This window comes from Morone saxatilis, unplaced genomic scaffold (genome assembly GCF_004916995.1).
Source record: "Morone saxatilis isolate NCDOM2014 unplaced genomic scaffold, NCSU_SB_2.0 Contig14, whole genome shotgun sequence".
NCBI lineage: Eukaryota > Metazoa > Chordata > Actinopteri > Moronidae > Morone > Morone saxatilis.
Genome location: NW_023339696.1, coordinates 2,480,376 through 2,495,276, shown reverse-complemented (window position 1 = coordinate 2,495,276; position 14,901 = coordinate 2,480,376). Strand labels below are relative to the sequence as shown.

The 14,901-nt window shown below is 41.8% G+C and overlaps 2 protein-coding genes across 2 annotated transcripts in view; one reads left to right on the top strand and one right to left on the bottom strand.

Annotated features, from left to right (window-relative positions):
• Window positions 1–14,901, bottom strand: part of LOC118323049 — a 126,672-nt gene that overhangs the window by 90,818 nt on the left and 20,953 nt on the right. The window lies entirely within an intron of this gene.
• The window catches only part of LOC118323601 (retinoic acid receptor alpha-B-like), an 18,609-nt gene continuing 6,701 nt past the window's right edge, over window positions 2,994–14,901 (top strand). The window contains exons 1-2 of the mRNA XM_035655611.1: window positions 2,994–3,192; window positions 14,008–14,162. Of these exons, the coding sequence (XP_035511504.1) occupies window positions 2,994–3,192; window positions 14,008–14,162 (354 nt within the window). The remainder of the gene's footprint in view (window positions 3,193–14,007; window positions 14,163–14,901) is intronic.

Genomic DNA, 14,901 nt, shown 5'->3' with positions numbered 1-14,901 from the left:
GATTATATTTATTTATTTACTATTATATAATGACATGTAACTGGTCCACAGTCGAAAAATGTCCACCTCTTCCGGCTCACAGTACATTTAGTTAGCATTGCCCTCCCATGCGCCTGCCGTCCTCCTGCAGGGATTTTTGAGAAAATGTGTTGTGTATATTCAGACTTATGGCGTAATCATTTTTTCTCTGCTGCTTTTCACATTTAATATCCTATACCTAATCTTCCATTTTCATCCTCCTTTAGCTCTTTGTTAACCACTTTTCCACCTCTCCTCTGGCGGTTTCCCATAATTAAGTCCTGTAATCGATTAACGGACAGCAAATGATGTGATGTGTTCCTTTCTCCGCTCACATTTTAACCCAGCAGTAATCAATACAGGGTGGGCTCACAGCAAGGAATAAGGGTACTTATGCAAAGGATTTTTAAGCTGTGTGTGTGTGTGTGTGTGTGTGCAGGGGTGCTGACGTGGTTAGAATCGATGCATTTAATGCACGGACGCATGAGTGGTTGCTAATGTAGCGCTACATCTGCATGTGCAAAAATACCTGCAAACTCATACAATATTTTGAATCCACTTGTACTGTAAATAACTTTCTGTAAAGCAGCAGCCGGGTCACACAGTGAGAAATCACTCAAAATGATTTAATGTAAAATGAACCACAACAACAACACGGTAAATTTACACAGTGCACATTGCAACTCCCTCCGCTTCACCTACCTTCCAAAGCAAAGGAGAGAGCTACGGTGGCCAAACGCAACACATGGATGTGCCTATCTAGAGCCAGTGTTTGGTTTGTCCCTTCTGGGCTACTGTAGAAACATGGTGGTTGAACGTGGCGAACTTTATGGAAGTCTCTGTAGATAAAAACAGCTCACTCTAATGTACACTGCTGGGCAGTAACTCATTACTAGTAATAATATTACTCTTCCCAGTAACTAGTAGTGTAACTAATTAGTTACAATATTACTTTTACTGATTTAAAATCCAACACTACAATCATATCCTTGGATTCATTTTTGTAATCCTGGAGGAAACTAATTTGGAAGGTGGTGGTTTACATTCAGCAGCTGGAAATATTACTTTACTCCGATTTTAACAAACAAAACTGGATTTTAATCGTCATAAGTCCGAATTTTGGGGAGAAAGGACACAAAAAAGAAAAGTAATATAACTAGTAGTGTAACTTATTACTGTCGGCAGGGAGTAAAAAGTAATTATATAAAAAAAACGTAACTAGCCTAATGTAGCTAATGCATCCTAATGTAGGCTAAGGTGACAAAAACACAACGATTCCTACATTTGACAATTGAGCGGATTTTCTTACTCGTTTGAGTCTGACTTCCTGCCAGTGCGATCAGCTCTGTGCTGCTTGATGCGAGTTGGTCGCTGCTTCCATCAAAAACAGACCAGTCGTCTATTCTACGCGGAGCGGAGAATGGTCGAATTCAGAGCATTGCCTAGAACGGAACGCATCGTGGATATGTCTGGGGGAATTTGCGGATTATTAATCATGACTTTTATTACTGTATTCTAAAAACAAATGTTTTGTTTAAAAAATATTTTTGAGTTATGTCAACTTCTAATGAAATTATGTTCAACAAACTACATGGAGGTGGGGTAATTAGCTTTTCCTCTACAATCAAAGGTGTTTTTAATGACCACTTACTAAGTTTTTAAGTTAATTAGGCTACTCATAAAAATGTACTTGTTCCAACTATTTTTTCCACATTTTTTTATGTCAACACAACATACCAAAATAATGTCAGTAAAGTTTTATCTCAGTCAATTACATAGAGGTTTTAACCATGCATTTATTCAAGCGGTGACACAGTAGACTAAACAGTTACAGTAGTTGTAGTTTTAGTTGTGCCAGTAGTAGCCGCATTTTAAAGCACGCGCAGGGCAGGTAGGTGGAGCTCGTGCGCAGCTGGTGTCACTCATCAAACCCGAGAGAGAGAGAGAAAGAGAGAGAGAGAGAGAGAGAGACCGAGGCCGTCGGGTACAGAGCAGAGGTTACCACAGGACACGGCTGCTGGACCTCGGCAACCAGCAACAAGAGGCGCACCAACCCGAACTGCCTCGGATATCTCGACCTACCTCGCCGCCGGCGGCTGTCCCTGTGGATAGCGTGCTACTCGGGCATACAGCGGCAACTTCAAAGTCATATGTGACAGCGGCTGTTCACCATTGTGTGTAATGTGTGTTTTTCTGTTGTGTACGCTCAGACTCGGAGAACCCGGAGCAGCGCGTTTCCCACCGACTGGACCTTTTTTTTTTCTTTTTACTTTTCGGCGACGGATACATTAATTTACTGGACGCAGGGATTTAAAGACAAACAGTACTGGCTGTGACATTAAGGAGTAGTCTGTCAGCGAACTGGCCGTTGCTCGCCCGGCTACAAGGATTAGCAAGCGCATTGACAATTACATAATATCAGTTTAGCTACCCTGAACACAGAGCGAAACAACTGCGAACGGTAGCGACGTAGGACTTGTGGAAAGACCGCGGAGACGCCGGCTGGAGGTCATAAACTCTTATTAACATGGTGTTCTAATGTGTTGTTACGGGGCTTTCTTTGCCGTGGGTGCTACAAAGTAACTCCAGCAGCACGGCGCTGAACTCGGCACTTGTAGCGTTTGGACTGCAAAAAAAGACGTCAAAGAAGACAACAGTGTTTCTTTTGTCGTGTGAACTCGTTCCGGTCGTGCTAAAGCGGACGTAACGGACGTTGTTCCGTCGAAAAGACGGCGAACTGCCCGTGCGCCTCCAAGGGCTGAAAGGTCACCGGGACCGGTCATCTCTTTTTCTCTCCTCCCCCTCCTGTCCTCTCCTCCTCCTCCTCCTCCTCCCATCAGTCTGTTATGAAGATGTGAACTCTTTCCTTCCCTCCCTCCCTCTTTCTCTGTTCGCCGTCCAGGACGCTTTGATCTTTTTTTCTCTCTCTCTCTATTTGGCACAAAGAGATCAAACGCGACTCCCGCCTCTCGGGGATGTACGAAAGCGTGGATGTTGCGGGTTTTAGCCCCAGCCCCAGCAGCCCCAGTCCCGGCTCTTTTCTGAGCATGGACTACTACCACAGACCCCCGGGGCTCGGGCCGGAGAAGGGACTCCTGTCCGGCGTAGGAGGACTCCAGCGTCCGTTCGGAGGGTCCCTGGTGAGCGGCAGGCACTGGAGCGGATCCAGCCACTGTGAGTCCAATTGAGAAAAAAAAAAAAAAACCCTTTTGCGTTTTGGACCTGCAAACAGAATAACTGCAGGGCACACCGGAGTTAGTCAGTGTGGATAATTCAATTAGTTGCAAAATGACAAGGGGGTGCTGGCGGGTAAAGCCCATTTGCTTAGGCTTTGGTATTTGTTGTCAGCTTTTGGGGGGTGATTGCATGAGTTCACTGGTTCCAACTGGGACATGCCAGCCCCCGTCCTCTGGTACCAGGTGCCCCACAGCCTCTCTTTTGCCTCTTATTAACTAGATGGGAAATGAACCCACCACTGTTCTGTACAGCATGTAGTGACATGTACTAGTCTCTTTGATTCTTACTTCCTTACAGCATTTATGAGCCACCATTTAAGGGCATATTTGTACTTATTAATGAATGGTTTCTCTGTGTGAAAATGGTGGTGTTGACAAAATACCACCAGTTAATGATAAAGGACTTTGCTATGGCCTTTTAGTTATTTCAGACTGCTCCAAAGTGGATTTCATGAGAGTCGGCTTTATTCTGCTCTGTATAATGTGCGCTGTTGGTTGGTTTCAGTGTGTCACTGCTGTTCCTCTTTACTGATGCAGTTTCTATGTGTTTGGCATGTGTTTACATGATTGGGAACGCTCAATTATTTAGCACTTGGTCCCATGTTTTCTGTGGTCCAAGTGCTGATCGGCGGACTCTGGTGGCCCATGTTTGCAGCCGTGTTACACTGAGAATTGAAGTCTCCATCAGGCTGTTAATGTAGCTGTGTGTTATGCAAATGGGGAGTTTGGTTGTGTGACTCAAATGACCTCAGGTCGGCTGCCTGCGCTCATTACCAAATCTAGCCCATCCTGACCTCAGGCTCATTGCTTCTCAGTGAGTGTTTACGGCCCGTCAACATGAACGACACAGGCTTTTAATGTTGGAATGGGTTAGAACTGAAACCTTTAGTTAGTTCATTCATTTGATGATACATTTCATCTGCAACTATTTTTACAATCAGCCGATCCCATATAGTTGTTTTCCTGCTAAATGTCTAAACTTTACCCAGTTTTCAGGTTCTCAAACCTTCGCCTTTCTTTGTCCTGTGTGATCGTAAACTGATTGTCTTTGGGTGTTGGACAGACAGAACAAGACATCTGAAGACGTCATCTTAGGCTTCAGCACATTTCTGTATTTGTTTCACTTTTTTTCCCCTGACAGACGGAAAAGTTAAATGATTAATTGAGAAGGTGGAGGGGGCTTTTTTGAGGAGAAGGTGAGAAAAGGAGAGTACTAAAAAACAAATAGTAACACTAATAATACTGATGACTAATACTAAATAAATAACACTAGTTTAGTTTGGTTGTCATTTGGTATGAGGGATCATTTTTGGGATTTGACACTAGAGCATGTGTTTCCTGTGAACCGGTGTACCATATTAGGTATAAATATATATAACATTACCAAAATGATACCCAATACAAAAAACATACATTGAGCTCTTTTGTTTTGAAAAATCTAAAATATAAATTGCCTTTCTAATTGCCTAATCGCAAGCAGTCGTACAAGAATTTTGCCTGAATAAATGAAAAGACTAAAGGGCAGAATTAGGATTTAAATGAGGAACTATCTGATGAAAACATGCGTAAACAACACCAGCAACAACTCGACACTTTTCCACACTGGATTCTTCGAGCGGCCGGTGCACGAAAATATTGAGGTTCAATATCTAGCCATGACATAAGACACATATTTTCCATCCAGCCATTTTCTCTCCCTGCTTAACATATGCAGGGCCGTGGGGGCTAGTGCCAATCCCAGCATGCATTGGCGAGAGGCGTGGTACACCGAGGACAGGTTGTCTATCACAAGACCAACCCACATAAACACACATACACGGACACTTTGCTGCCACTTCAGTGTCACATGTTAGAGACAGCCAGTAACCCAAGGGTGATGACGTAGTGATGTCACTGTGACACGGCCCACTATTAAGTTAAAGTCATAAAGAGAGAGAGTGCAAAGTGGACTCTGGTCGGCCGGTGAGAAACAGAGGGAAAGAGAGACATATAGAAGGGGAGTGCTCGTAAATTCAAGCTGTTAAGACAGGAAGGATTGCCCTCATAGAGAGAGTGTGTGTGTGTGTGTGTGTGTGTGTGTGTGTGTGTGAGAGTGTGTGTCTTTGTGCGTGACTGGAATGAGGAGCGTCAAACAGGTTCAAAGGTCAAAGGCCATACACAGGCACACACATTGAGCCCCTGCTCCATGTAAGCAGTAGCTGGGGGATAGTGGTTCACTCAGTGTGTGTGTGTGTGTGTGTGTGTGTGTGTGTGTGTGTTTGGCTGTGATCCAGAGCAATGACTCACTGACAATTGGGAAGTGACCTACATCTCTCCCTCTCTTTATTTCTCCTTCTATCTGCCTCTTTCTTTCCTGTGTCAGCTGCCCAGTCATCACTTCCCTGCACTGAATGACCTCTCTTTCTGTCTGTTGGAGACGCACACACACACACACAATGACGCACATACACATTCACTCACAGTCACAGTTTGTCTGGGAATGTGAGGGTATACTGACCAAGTTTGACCTGAGTGTGAGAGTGCGAAAGGGGGAGGAGGCGGATGGTTGTGTGTCGGTGTTTGTATACTCGATGTCTTCATTTGTGTATGTGTGTGTGGGATGGCACTAGCATCAGATAAATGCTAAAAGAGTGGCAGTGGAAAGCTGCTTATTAATTCATTGGTTCTGACAGAGTCCTCTGGCATGGCATGTCCGTATTGACTATGTAGGAATTTCTCTTCTCATCTCCACATCTTTTGTGTGTATCAGAGGCGGTACACAGTATGTACACTGTGCTAGCATTAATGCAACTTTCAGACTTTATTACGGCATCGATACAACAGCAGTGCAGATATCAGGTTTGTTTTGGATTTTGTGGTGTACTCTACATTTTCCTGTTATTGTGGCTTGTTGGCAAGACTGTCCAAATAAAAAAGTGTTCTCTTTCTAATATACCACACACAGCCAGGATGTCCCGATCAAGTTTTTTTTGGCCCCGATACCGAGCTGATTCCTTTGATACTGAGGATTTGCCGACACTGAAGTCGATTCATTCAGAAATGTGTCCTGAAAGAACTGCTTCAATATCACTTCAATATAATGTTTTGTGATGCTGTGTTGATTCTCAAAAACACTGTATTGGTTTTGAATGAATAGTTTGCATGCAAACATTCGTGGCAGTGGTTCATTTTCTGTTGTGTTCAAATCTCCTGACCATCCTAAAGGGCACACCGCTAGCATTAGCAAACCTAGCTTGATAGTAATGTTGCCACCAATGGCTGAACGTGAAAGAGTTAAGCATTAGGCTCCTACGGAATTGTAAAGACTGAATCACAAGATAAGATAAGATGAGATATTCCCTTTATTTGTCCCACAATGGGAAATCTCCAATGTTACAGCAACAAAGTGGATAGAGAAAAAACAGTCTAAAAACAGTAAGAGTAGGGAAATAATATAATATAAAATAAACACTATGTACAGGAGAAAAAAACAGTAAGAATCCAAAGGACAGATAACCTCTGTGTAGTAGCCTCATAACCTCTGCATTGTGAAACATATATCTCCAGATGTTTGCCAGCACACAGCCCCACAAAACATGGCACATATTATTCTTCAAGAGGTACTTAATCAAAAGGATTGCATTAATAAGCCTAAACCTATTGATATGAATGACAGTTTAACTGACGTGACGCAATCAGCTGATGGTTCTGTGGAAATTGACCACCCTGTTGGAGCTGTGGGAACCACAACACTCAGTCCACTTGCGGTTGAACAGCAGTGTTAGAGCAGCGTTTCTTCCCTGACAAATGACCTTTTAGTACAGAGCCAAGCAGAAGAGGGTACACAAAACAACCAAGTTTCATTTGGGCTCGTCAGCAAGTTCCCCACAGTATTTACATTATTTAGTGAGCTGATATGACAGTTAAAAGGTCAGTGCCAGTTAGAAGTGAAAAGCTGCTACCTGAAGGTTCTGCATACTGCTGTTTGCTATAAAGAAAGAGAGGAGAGGTCCACCTCCACTACAACAGACTGCACTAAACCTTGATACTACTTTAGCTGGGCTGGTAATACAGTAAGCGACAAGAAATTGGATTGGAAATTAGGATTTTTATTTCAATTAATGTGGGTTAATTTGGTTGGGTTGTTTTGTCCAACCAACAGTCCAGAACCCCTACATTTTAGATTTTCTCTGACGGAAGACCAGAAAAAGCATTTATTTATATTATATATTTATTTATTCTCGAGTTTGAGAACCTGGAACCATCAAATGTTGGGGATTCTTTTGGAAAATGAACTGAACAATGAATTGATCAAAGCAGTTGCTCAACTGTTGCTGCAGTTTCTCTTCCTGCACACGGTGAAGGTAGCGTTGTGCAATAGAACACCAGAAGATGAAATGATTGGAGAGTTTGCCGTGCCGTTTATACCGTGGTAGCTATTTCTTTAACATCTCTGCTTATGTCAGGCCACTGTGAGCAAATCAATGAGCAATCTTTGGCAATATTGTATTTACAGTATTGTTCCATCAGTGTGATGAAATACCTCGACTTGTCACATATTACTTAATTTGATTAGCCAAAAACAGAAATACCCTTCTGGTTCTTTGATCTATAAATGCTCTCTGAATTAGATTTCCACTTTAAACACACTATATCATGATTTAGTATTTATACTGGGATAATATGACATTGACCATAATAAAGGATTGCCCACCCCAAGCTGAATAAGAATGTGGCTAGTCAAAGTTTTGTCCAAAAATGGTACTAGACTGTATGTGCGCTTATTAGTTTGATTCACATCAGGAGAAAATGATTAGCAGTGATAATGGCTGTCAGTGGTGTGCGTTGTTAACTGTCCGGGAGAAGAATTCAGTGCTGTGATTAGAGAGCGGCCTCTAAGCTCATAGAGCGTGCTCTCTATTCAGGAACTGTTTGCTGGCATCAAGCCAGGGTGGCCTGGAGAGACCATTTAACAGTGTTTTACATCAGATTTAGAAAACAGCTTACGCCAGCACTGGCTAACATTCAACATTGTCACTATTAGATTTCCACTAAACTGCCCGGAGGACAGACTGGGTGCCCTGCCCAGGAGAAAAGATGGCCCCGACTTTAATAGGTTTTAACCATGCATTATTCGTAGCACCAGGCCAGACTAAGCCCCAAGCTTCTAATTCATGCAAATAATGTTTAGTTAACATTTACATGAGCTGTTTATACAGTTATTAATCTGTATAGTTTGTTACAGCCACACAGTCTTTCCCCTGACAAATGTAAAGCAGCTACAGGTGTCATGGTGCTTTTTAATTGTGTTCAGCATTTAGTGAAAGTGGGAGTGCTGCCCCTGTTGTATTTCATTATGCATTCCTGTATTGTGTAATGGCAATAAAGCTGACCTTCCCTTTCACCTTGGGAAAGCTTTAGAGAGAAGATCCTGACAGTGATAACAGAGGCAGAGGAGGAGGCCACTGATTGAAGACTGATACTCCCAACCACAGCTAAACACAGCTGTTCTGTAAGCTCCGTGAAACTCTGTGAAATACGATGCGGAAAGATCTCTTTGTCCAGTATTGCTCTTAACTTCATTTTGAGGATCAAGCAAGTTTGTGTCCAAAGTCACTCCCTGTTGTAGTGCGCTATATTAGTGTTTATGCTCTATATAGAGAGCCCATCAACTGAATGAAAAACGTTTCTGGCGTACAGACTATGTTCGCTAACAGTCCCTACTGAGTTAATGTAGAATAGTGAAAAAAGTGAACGAGGGAGTGAGTCTGCAGCAGTGCGAGCGGCTCCCCCTATGCTCACAGATGTTTACACACTCACTGTGACGATGCTAACATGCAGATGTTAAGCAAATGAATGTTTACCATATTCACCATACAGCTGAGGCTGATGGGAATGTTATTAGTTTGCAGGTTGTTTGTCATGAGCTCCAAAGTTGTTAGGGTTAAACCATAAATGTACATCATTCTGTGCCAAAGTGGAGGTAGAGATATTTTACAAAAAGTCAGGAAAGTCCAGGTATAGTATATTCTTATGAATTTAGGACACAGTTACTGTTATTATTGAACAGCTATATGTAGGTCTCATAAATACCTAGACTGGCCTTCTAGATGGCCTTTAATTGAAAATGATTGTAATAGGGATGGGCATGAGTACTCAGTTTGGACGTCAGTATTCGTTTAACGTCTGGAACACACAGCCGCAGATAACATTCATCGTTTTCACATATGACCTGATCTTTGCTCTTGTTTTCCATGGTTGGCCAATTTATATGCACGTGAAAGCAATACATAGTGATAGATATTCTTACAGAAACTAAATTCTGTTTAACTATAGAGGCTTAGGTAGGAAAAGGTAAACCAGCACAGCCTTTTTACCAGCCACATTTTTTGATTATTGAAACATCTTAATGTTTGTGAATGTGCTTTTTCTTCATGAAGGCTACTCTCTACAGTCTGTGCAGCACAGAGAGGTGAGATAACCCGTATCCCAACCGCCTTTATTATTATTTTATTTGTGAGCACTGTAATAATAATCTAAAAGGGAGTCTCTCTGTCTACTGACTGTAGATATACATTATAGAATATAGGTCATTTCATTATGTGGAGGAGATAAATATATATACGCTATTATCCATATCTGATTAAAACGGGCGGATATCCTCCTCCTGAGTCACATTCTTAAAGATGAGTCACTGATGTTCCTATCTGTTAAAATACTTTACCCCTCATGTCAGCAACAAGAATAAAGTCTTTTCCTTTTTGGACACTTTGCCGTCAGCGCAGGTCCAACACACTAAAGCAGAAGTGGGAAGCAATAGGAAGACATGAACAAACACACAGATGAAGACAGAGTGAGACACATGGAAATAGGGCTGTTCACCATTCTAAATTTGATTATATAATCAAATTGCAAAAAATAACAGACAATTGTTCACTGAAATGTAGGTCAAGCTGAAACAAGCGAATAATTCAGCAACAGCCTCGGTAATGATGGCAGAAAGTTCACAACCCAACTCGGCCGCAGAGAGATTTGCACTCTGAGCGCTCTTAAACTCTTTAAGAATAATCAAATTGCGCCAAATAATAACCAGAGCTCCATCGGCTACTGCGGGTTGCATTTATTACACGTGTCACTAGCAGAGGAATAGCTAAACATTTCACACACCGAGAAACCAGCACAGGGAGAGAAGCCATTGATAACTGCTAAGGTAAAGCTTTGTAGCTAGCAGAAGTGAATAGTGTGTAAAGAACTATGGGATTAGGGACAAATTCATTAAAAGGAGAGAGCTATGTGCTTGAGCAGAACTAGTGTGTGTTTATATGTATAGCGGGCAACTATCTGATGAAATGAAGAATATAAGTATATAATTAATAAATGATATAATAAATGTAACTGGGTTGAGCAAGAGCAGCAAAAACACGCTACCAGCAATACAGAAGTGCTCAACCAGAAATGACCGCAGCACACCAGAGGGGCTCACGTCTTTCAGTCAGTACACGCAATACTTATGTATTCGCTTATGGACATAATGCACAAAAAACAATATGTGTAGTCTAGCCTATGTGATTTTTTTTAGGACAAACAATCAACCCTGTTTTTTGGCCAACTTCGACAGCACTACATGGAAAGAGGAGAAGAGAGAGTGGAGGGAGAAGAACAGAGAGAAGTTAAAAGAGGTCAGACAGTGCTGAAGGGAACTGTTGGGTAGTGTGTCAGTGAGAAGAGAGCAAAGACAAATAGAGGAGAGATGAAGAGAGGGGAAGATGGAGGGATGGTATGATGGCTAAGGAGGAGGAGGAGGAGGAGGAGGATCTCTTCTTCCCTTTATTTCTCTGTGTCTCTCTCCCTCTCTCTCTGTGTAAACAGAGCAGAGCAGTAGAGGGGAGTTGAGCCTCCTCCATAGTGGAATGTCTGGTATGGCTACTAAAGCAGGGGGAGGGGAGAAGTGTGTGTGTGTGTGTGTGTTAGGTTAGAGGTTAGAGGAGGCAGAGTGACAGAGGGAGAGGAGTTGTGGATGGCCCTGGTATCTTAATCTCAAAGGTCAGGACCTTAAAATGTGTCATAGTCTTTCTTTGTCACGTCTGTGAACAAAAATAAAACAAGCGCTTCCACAAAGCGAGCCCAGACGCAGGATTAGGGTGGGATGTTACGGTTTACTTTAGCTGCCGACGTGCAGCCGACTCCTCCACTGTTGCCTGGACTGAAATGAGGAAATTACATAAGAAATGACAGAACATGAATGAATTTCATCCAACCTATTTTATTTGCTAAGTGGTGTAGTGTAGAAGTTGCAGTTGCCAATGACCAGACTGTTATTTTTAAGAGATAAGAGTTTAGATTGGATCCAATTTTAATGCCATGCTATGGAATGGAGCACAACAGTGACAACAATGGCACCCAGCTAAAATGATGTGCAATATAAATGATTTCAACAAACATAAAACACTCTTCTTCTTATCATTATTAATAAGTTATTAAGTCATTATTTTACATACAACTTTTGGCAGTAGTACCAAAGGTAAACATAGATAAACAATGAGAAGTGTGCATTGCTCCACGAGGCAAACTGCACAAGAACTAAGTTAGACATCAATAGTTTAACTGTGAGAGAGACAGTGCAGTGGAATGCAGTGAAAGAATTAGCTTTTCAGATACAACAAAAATATGTCAGAAACCCAGCGATGGTGAGAAAGAGCAAATAGATTCATCCACCCCCAGTTCTAACAAAAACACTGCGCTTGTACCGTAAAAGGTTTTGCGGGCCGCTGTGTGGAACAGGATTCAAAGACGAGGGTGACCGTCTGAAGCACGATGCTTTGTAATCAAAAGTAACACCACACATTTGTACAACCACCTGAAACGTCACATCAAGGCCAGGAAAACATAAGGGGAAAATCCCCGTCGGACCACAACTCAAAGATCCGGAAGATCGGTAAAGGTTAGAGAGGTTATGACTTAATGTTAGCAGTCACCACTGCAAAGCAAGAGAGTAATGCTTTGTTCAACTTGTGCTCTTAGTGTAAGGCAGGCTATCACCTGTTAGCCTCACAGTTGGCTGTGAGCCTGCAGACTGTGAGGGTCATTGAGGAGCTAATGGTTGGCTAATAACAGGTCATCTGTGTTTTAGGGCACAGAGGCTGTATCTGGCTCCAGGTGAGCTGTATATTCATGACATTGTTTTTAACACACACTGAAAAACACTTTTCAAAGGTGTTCTAAAGAGTAGCCAATAGACTTGAATTGAATTTAGCATATCCTATAAGTTGAAATAGTGCTTTTGTTATGTTTCTGTGTGCTTCCATTCGAATGAAAAACAATACTGTCCAAATGAGTTGTCACTACAAAGCTTACAGACAAACTGTTTAAATCACACATTGACAGTACGGATGTAAGGGAAGTATTGTATCCCAATATTTTGTGATCATTTATCAATTCGTATGTACTGTATGGCTCTCCGTAGTGAAACCCCCAATCATTAGATAGCAGTGTTGTAAATGTAACCCGAGGGCTCTGACATTAACAATAAATGAAACGAAAAACGAACGAGAAACAAATCTTTTGATTTCCGTTCAACAGTTCATTTGATGTTGTCACATTTTTGTGCGAGCCAGACAGACAGCAGTCATCTTATATCTGCTCTCAAATCCACAGTGACCCATACACCCAAGGGAAGTAAAGCACAAATAATCCTACATTATCTGGGTTTGTTTCTTTATTTTCTAACAGACGGTCCACAATAGACTATATTAGTGTAAACTTGTTATTATGTCCAATTTCACACCTGCATTTAAAGAAATAGTTTCACTTTTTGAATTCTGCTTCTGCCCAAGAAATAGCCTGGCACACATTTCCCTGTAATAGTGCAATGTGTTGTTTCACACTTTGGTTTTCTATGTATTAAAGAGACAACATTTAAAGTGTTAATTAGTGAGCTTCAGAGGTGCTGGGAGGCAGATTTAGTCACTTTGGGACACTGCCAGCTCAGTGTCACATCTACAGACATGAGAGTGGCATCAATCTTTTCACCTAACTGCTAGCTGAAAACTGGTTGGTACGGACTGTGTTGGTAGTCGTTGCAGGGCTGGGATAATCTGTCGATACCGTCGTATCTATGGCGTCATTGGATGTGGAACAATAAAAACTAAGAAATCTGTAAAAGAAGTGTGGAAATATACCAAAATATGAAAGAATAATTATAAGCATTTTCATTTATTTTCATATTTATCTGTTCATTATGTTTGTGCATTTAAATTACAGGAAAAGATGTACAGGAAAAAAATAATAATTTCCCCCAAAAAAATTCAAATGTATATATTTATATTTCCACATTTATTCTATTATTCTTTACGGGTGTATGTTTTTTTTATGGCACTCCTATGACTCCATATTTGTAAGGTAGAGTACGGTGAAGGCTACAAACAAAAAGGATGGTCCCTCTCTGACACAACTGTGCCCCAAAATCCTCAGATCATTTGGTTTGTGTTTTACATTACACACTTAAGGAGCTTAATGTTAAGTCTTCCTGCTGCCATGCATGACTGATAGCTAGCTGACCTGCATCTCCTCTCCTGACTCAACCCTTCTCCAGCATTGCACCTTAGGCTTTTTGTGCAGTAGCAGTAGGGGGCACTGTCACTTCCAGCACATAGACACAGACTGAACTGTTCCAAATCTTACTGCAACTCAAGTCAAATGTAAATAAACAAAAATGCATTTTAAGTGCAGTCTGACTAAGTGTCCTTGATTTTCCTCCCTGTGTCTCCTCCTGCAGCCATAGAGACTGAGAGCACGAGTTCAGGAGAGGACCTGCTCGTCCCCAGCCCCCCCTCACCTCCACCTCCGCCCCGCATCTACAAGCCCTGCTTTGTATGTCAGGACAAATCTTCAGGATACCACTACGGGGTCAGCGCCTGCGAGGGTTGCAAGGTAGGTGGCTAAACATACGCGTGAGCTAAACCTACACTGACACAACGTACACACACACACACACAGACACAGACTGTTATTGTCATGTGATGCTGCTGAGACATGTGACTGACAGCGACCAATCAGACAGAACCTCCTCATCCTCAGGGTGAAGATGAAGATAAAAATATTCAGCCAATCAGCTTCCAGCAGCACATTGTGTGTGTGTGTGTGTGTGTGTGTGTGTGTATGTACAGTATTGATCCAGCGTACAGACAGCAGGTAACTGATTGATATCTTTGAGCTCAGAACTGTTGCATTGTTTTAGTGGAATATTAACATGTTTTATTAATGTTAATATATTGTATTAATATTAATATATTACCATTAACAAAATATATTAATATAAATATGTTTAATTAATACATTAATATCAATAAAACATGTTAATATTAATGTTTTATTAATGTTTTTATTTGCCCTGAGTTTTGTCTGCAGGATCGTCCACCAATCAGAGAGCTCGTTACAGTTCAGAACAGGAAGCTTTAGATCTGATTAAGGGTCGCGGGGCCCCAATCCTCTGTCTGAGGACTGTGATCTGTGGGGGATCCTCGGCATTAAATGATGGTCTTCAGGAGGATCCTGATCCAGCAGCTGGATTTCACAGTTATTGGTCTTTACTGTAAATTATAATAAATCAGATTCAGGGCTCCTTTACTGGTCTGGTGTCTCCGTTAGAGACCAGGGGCCTCATGTACTA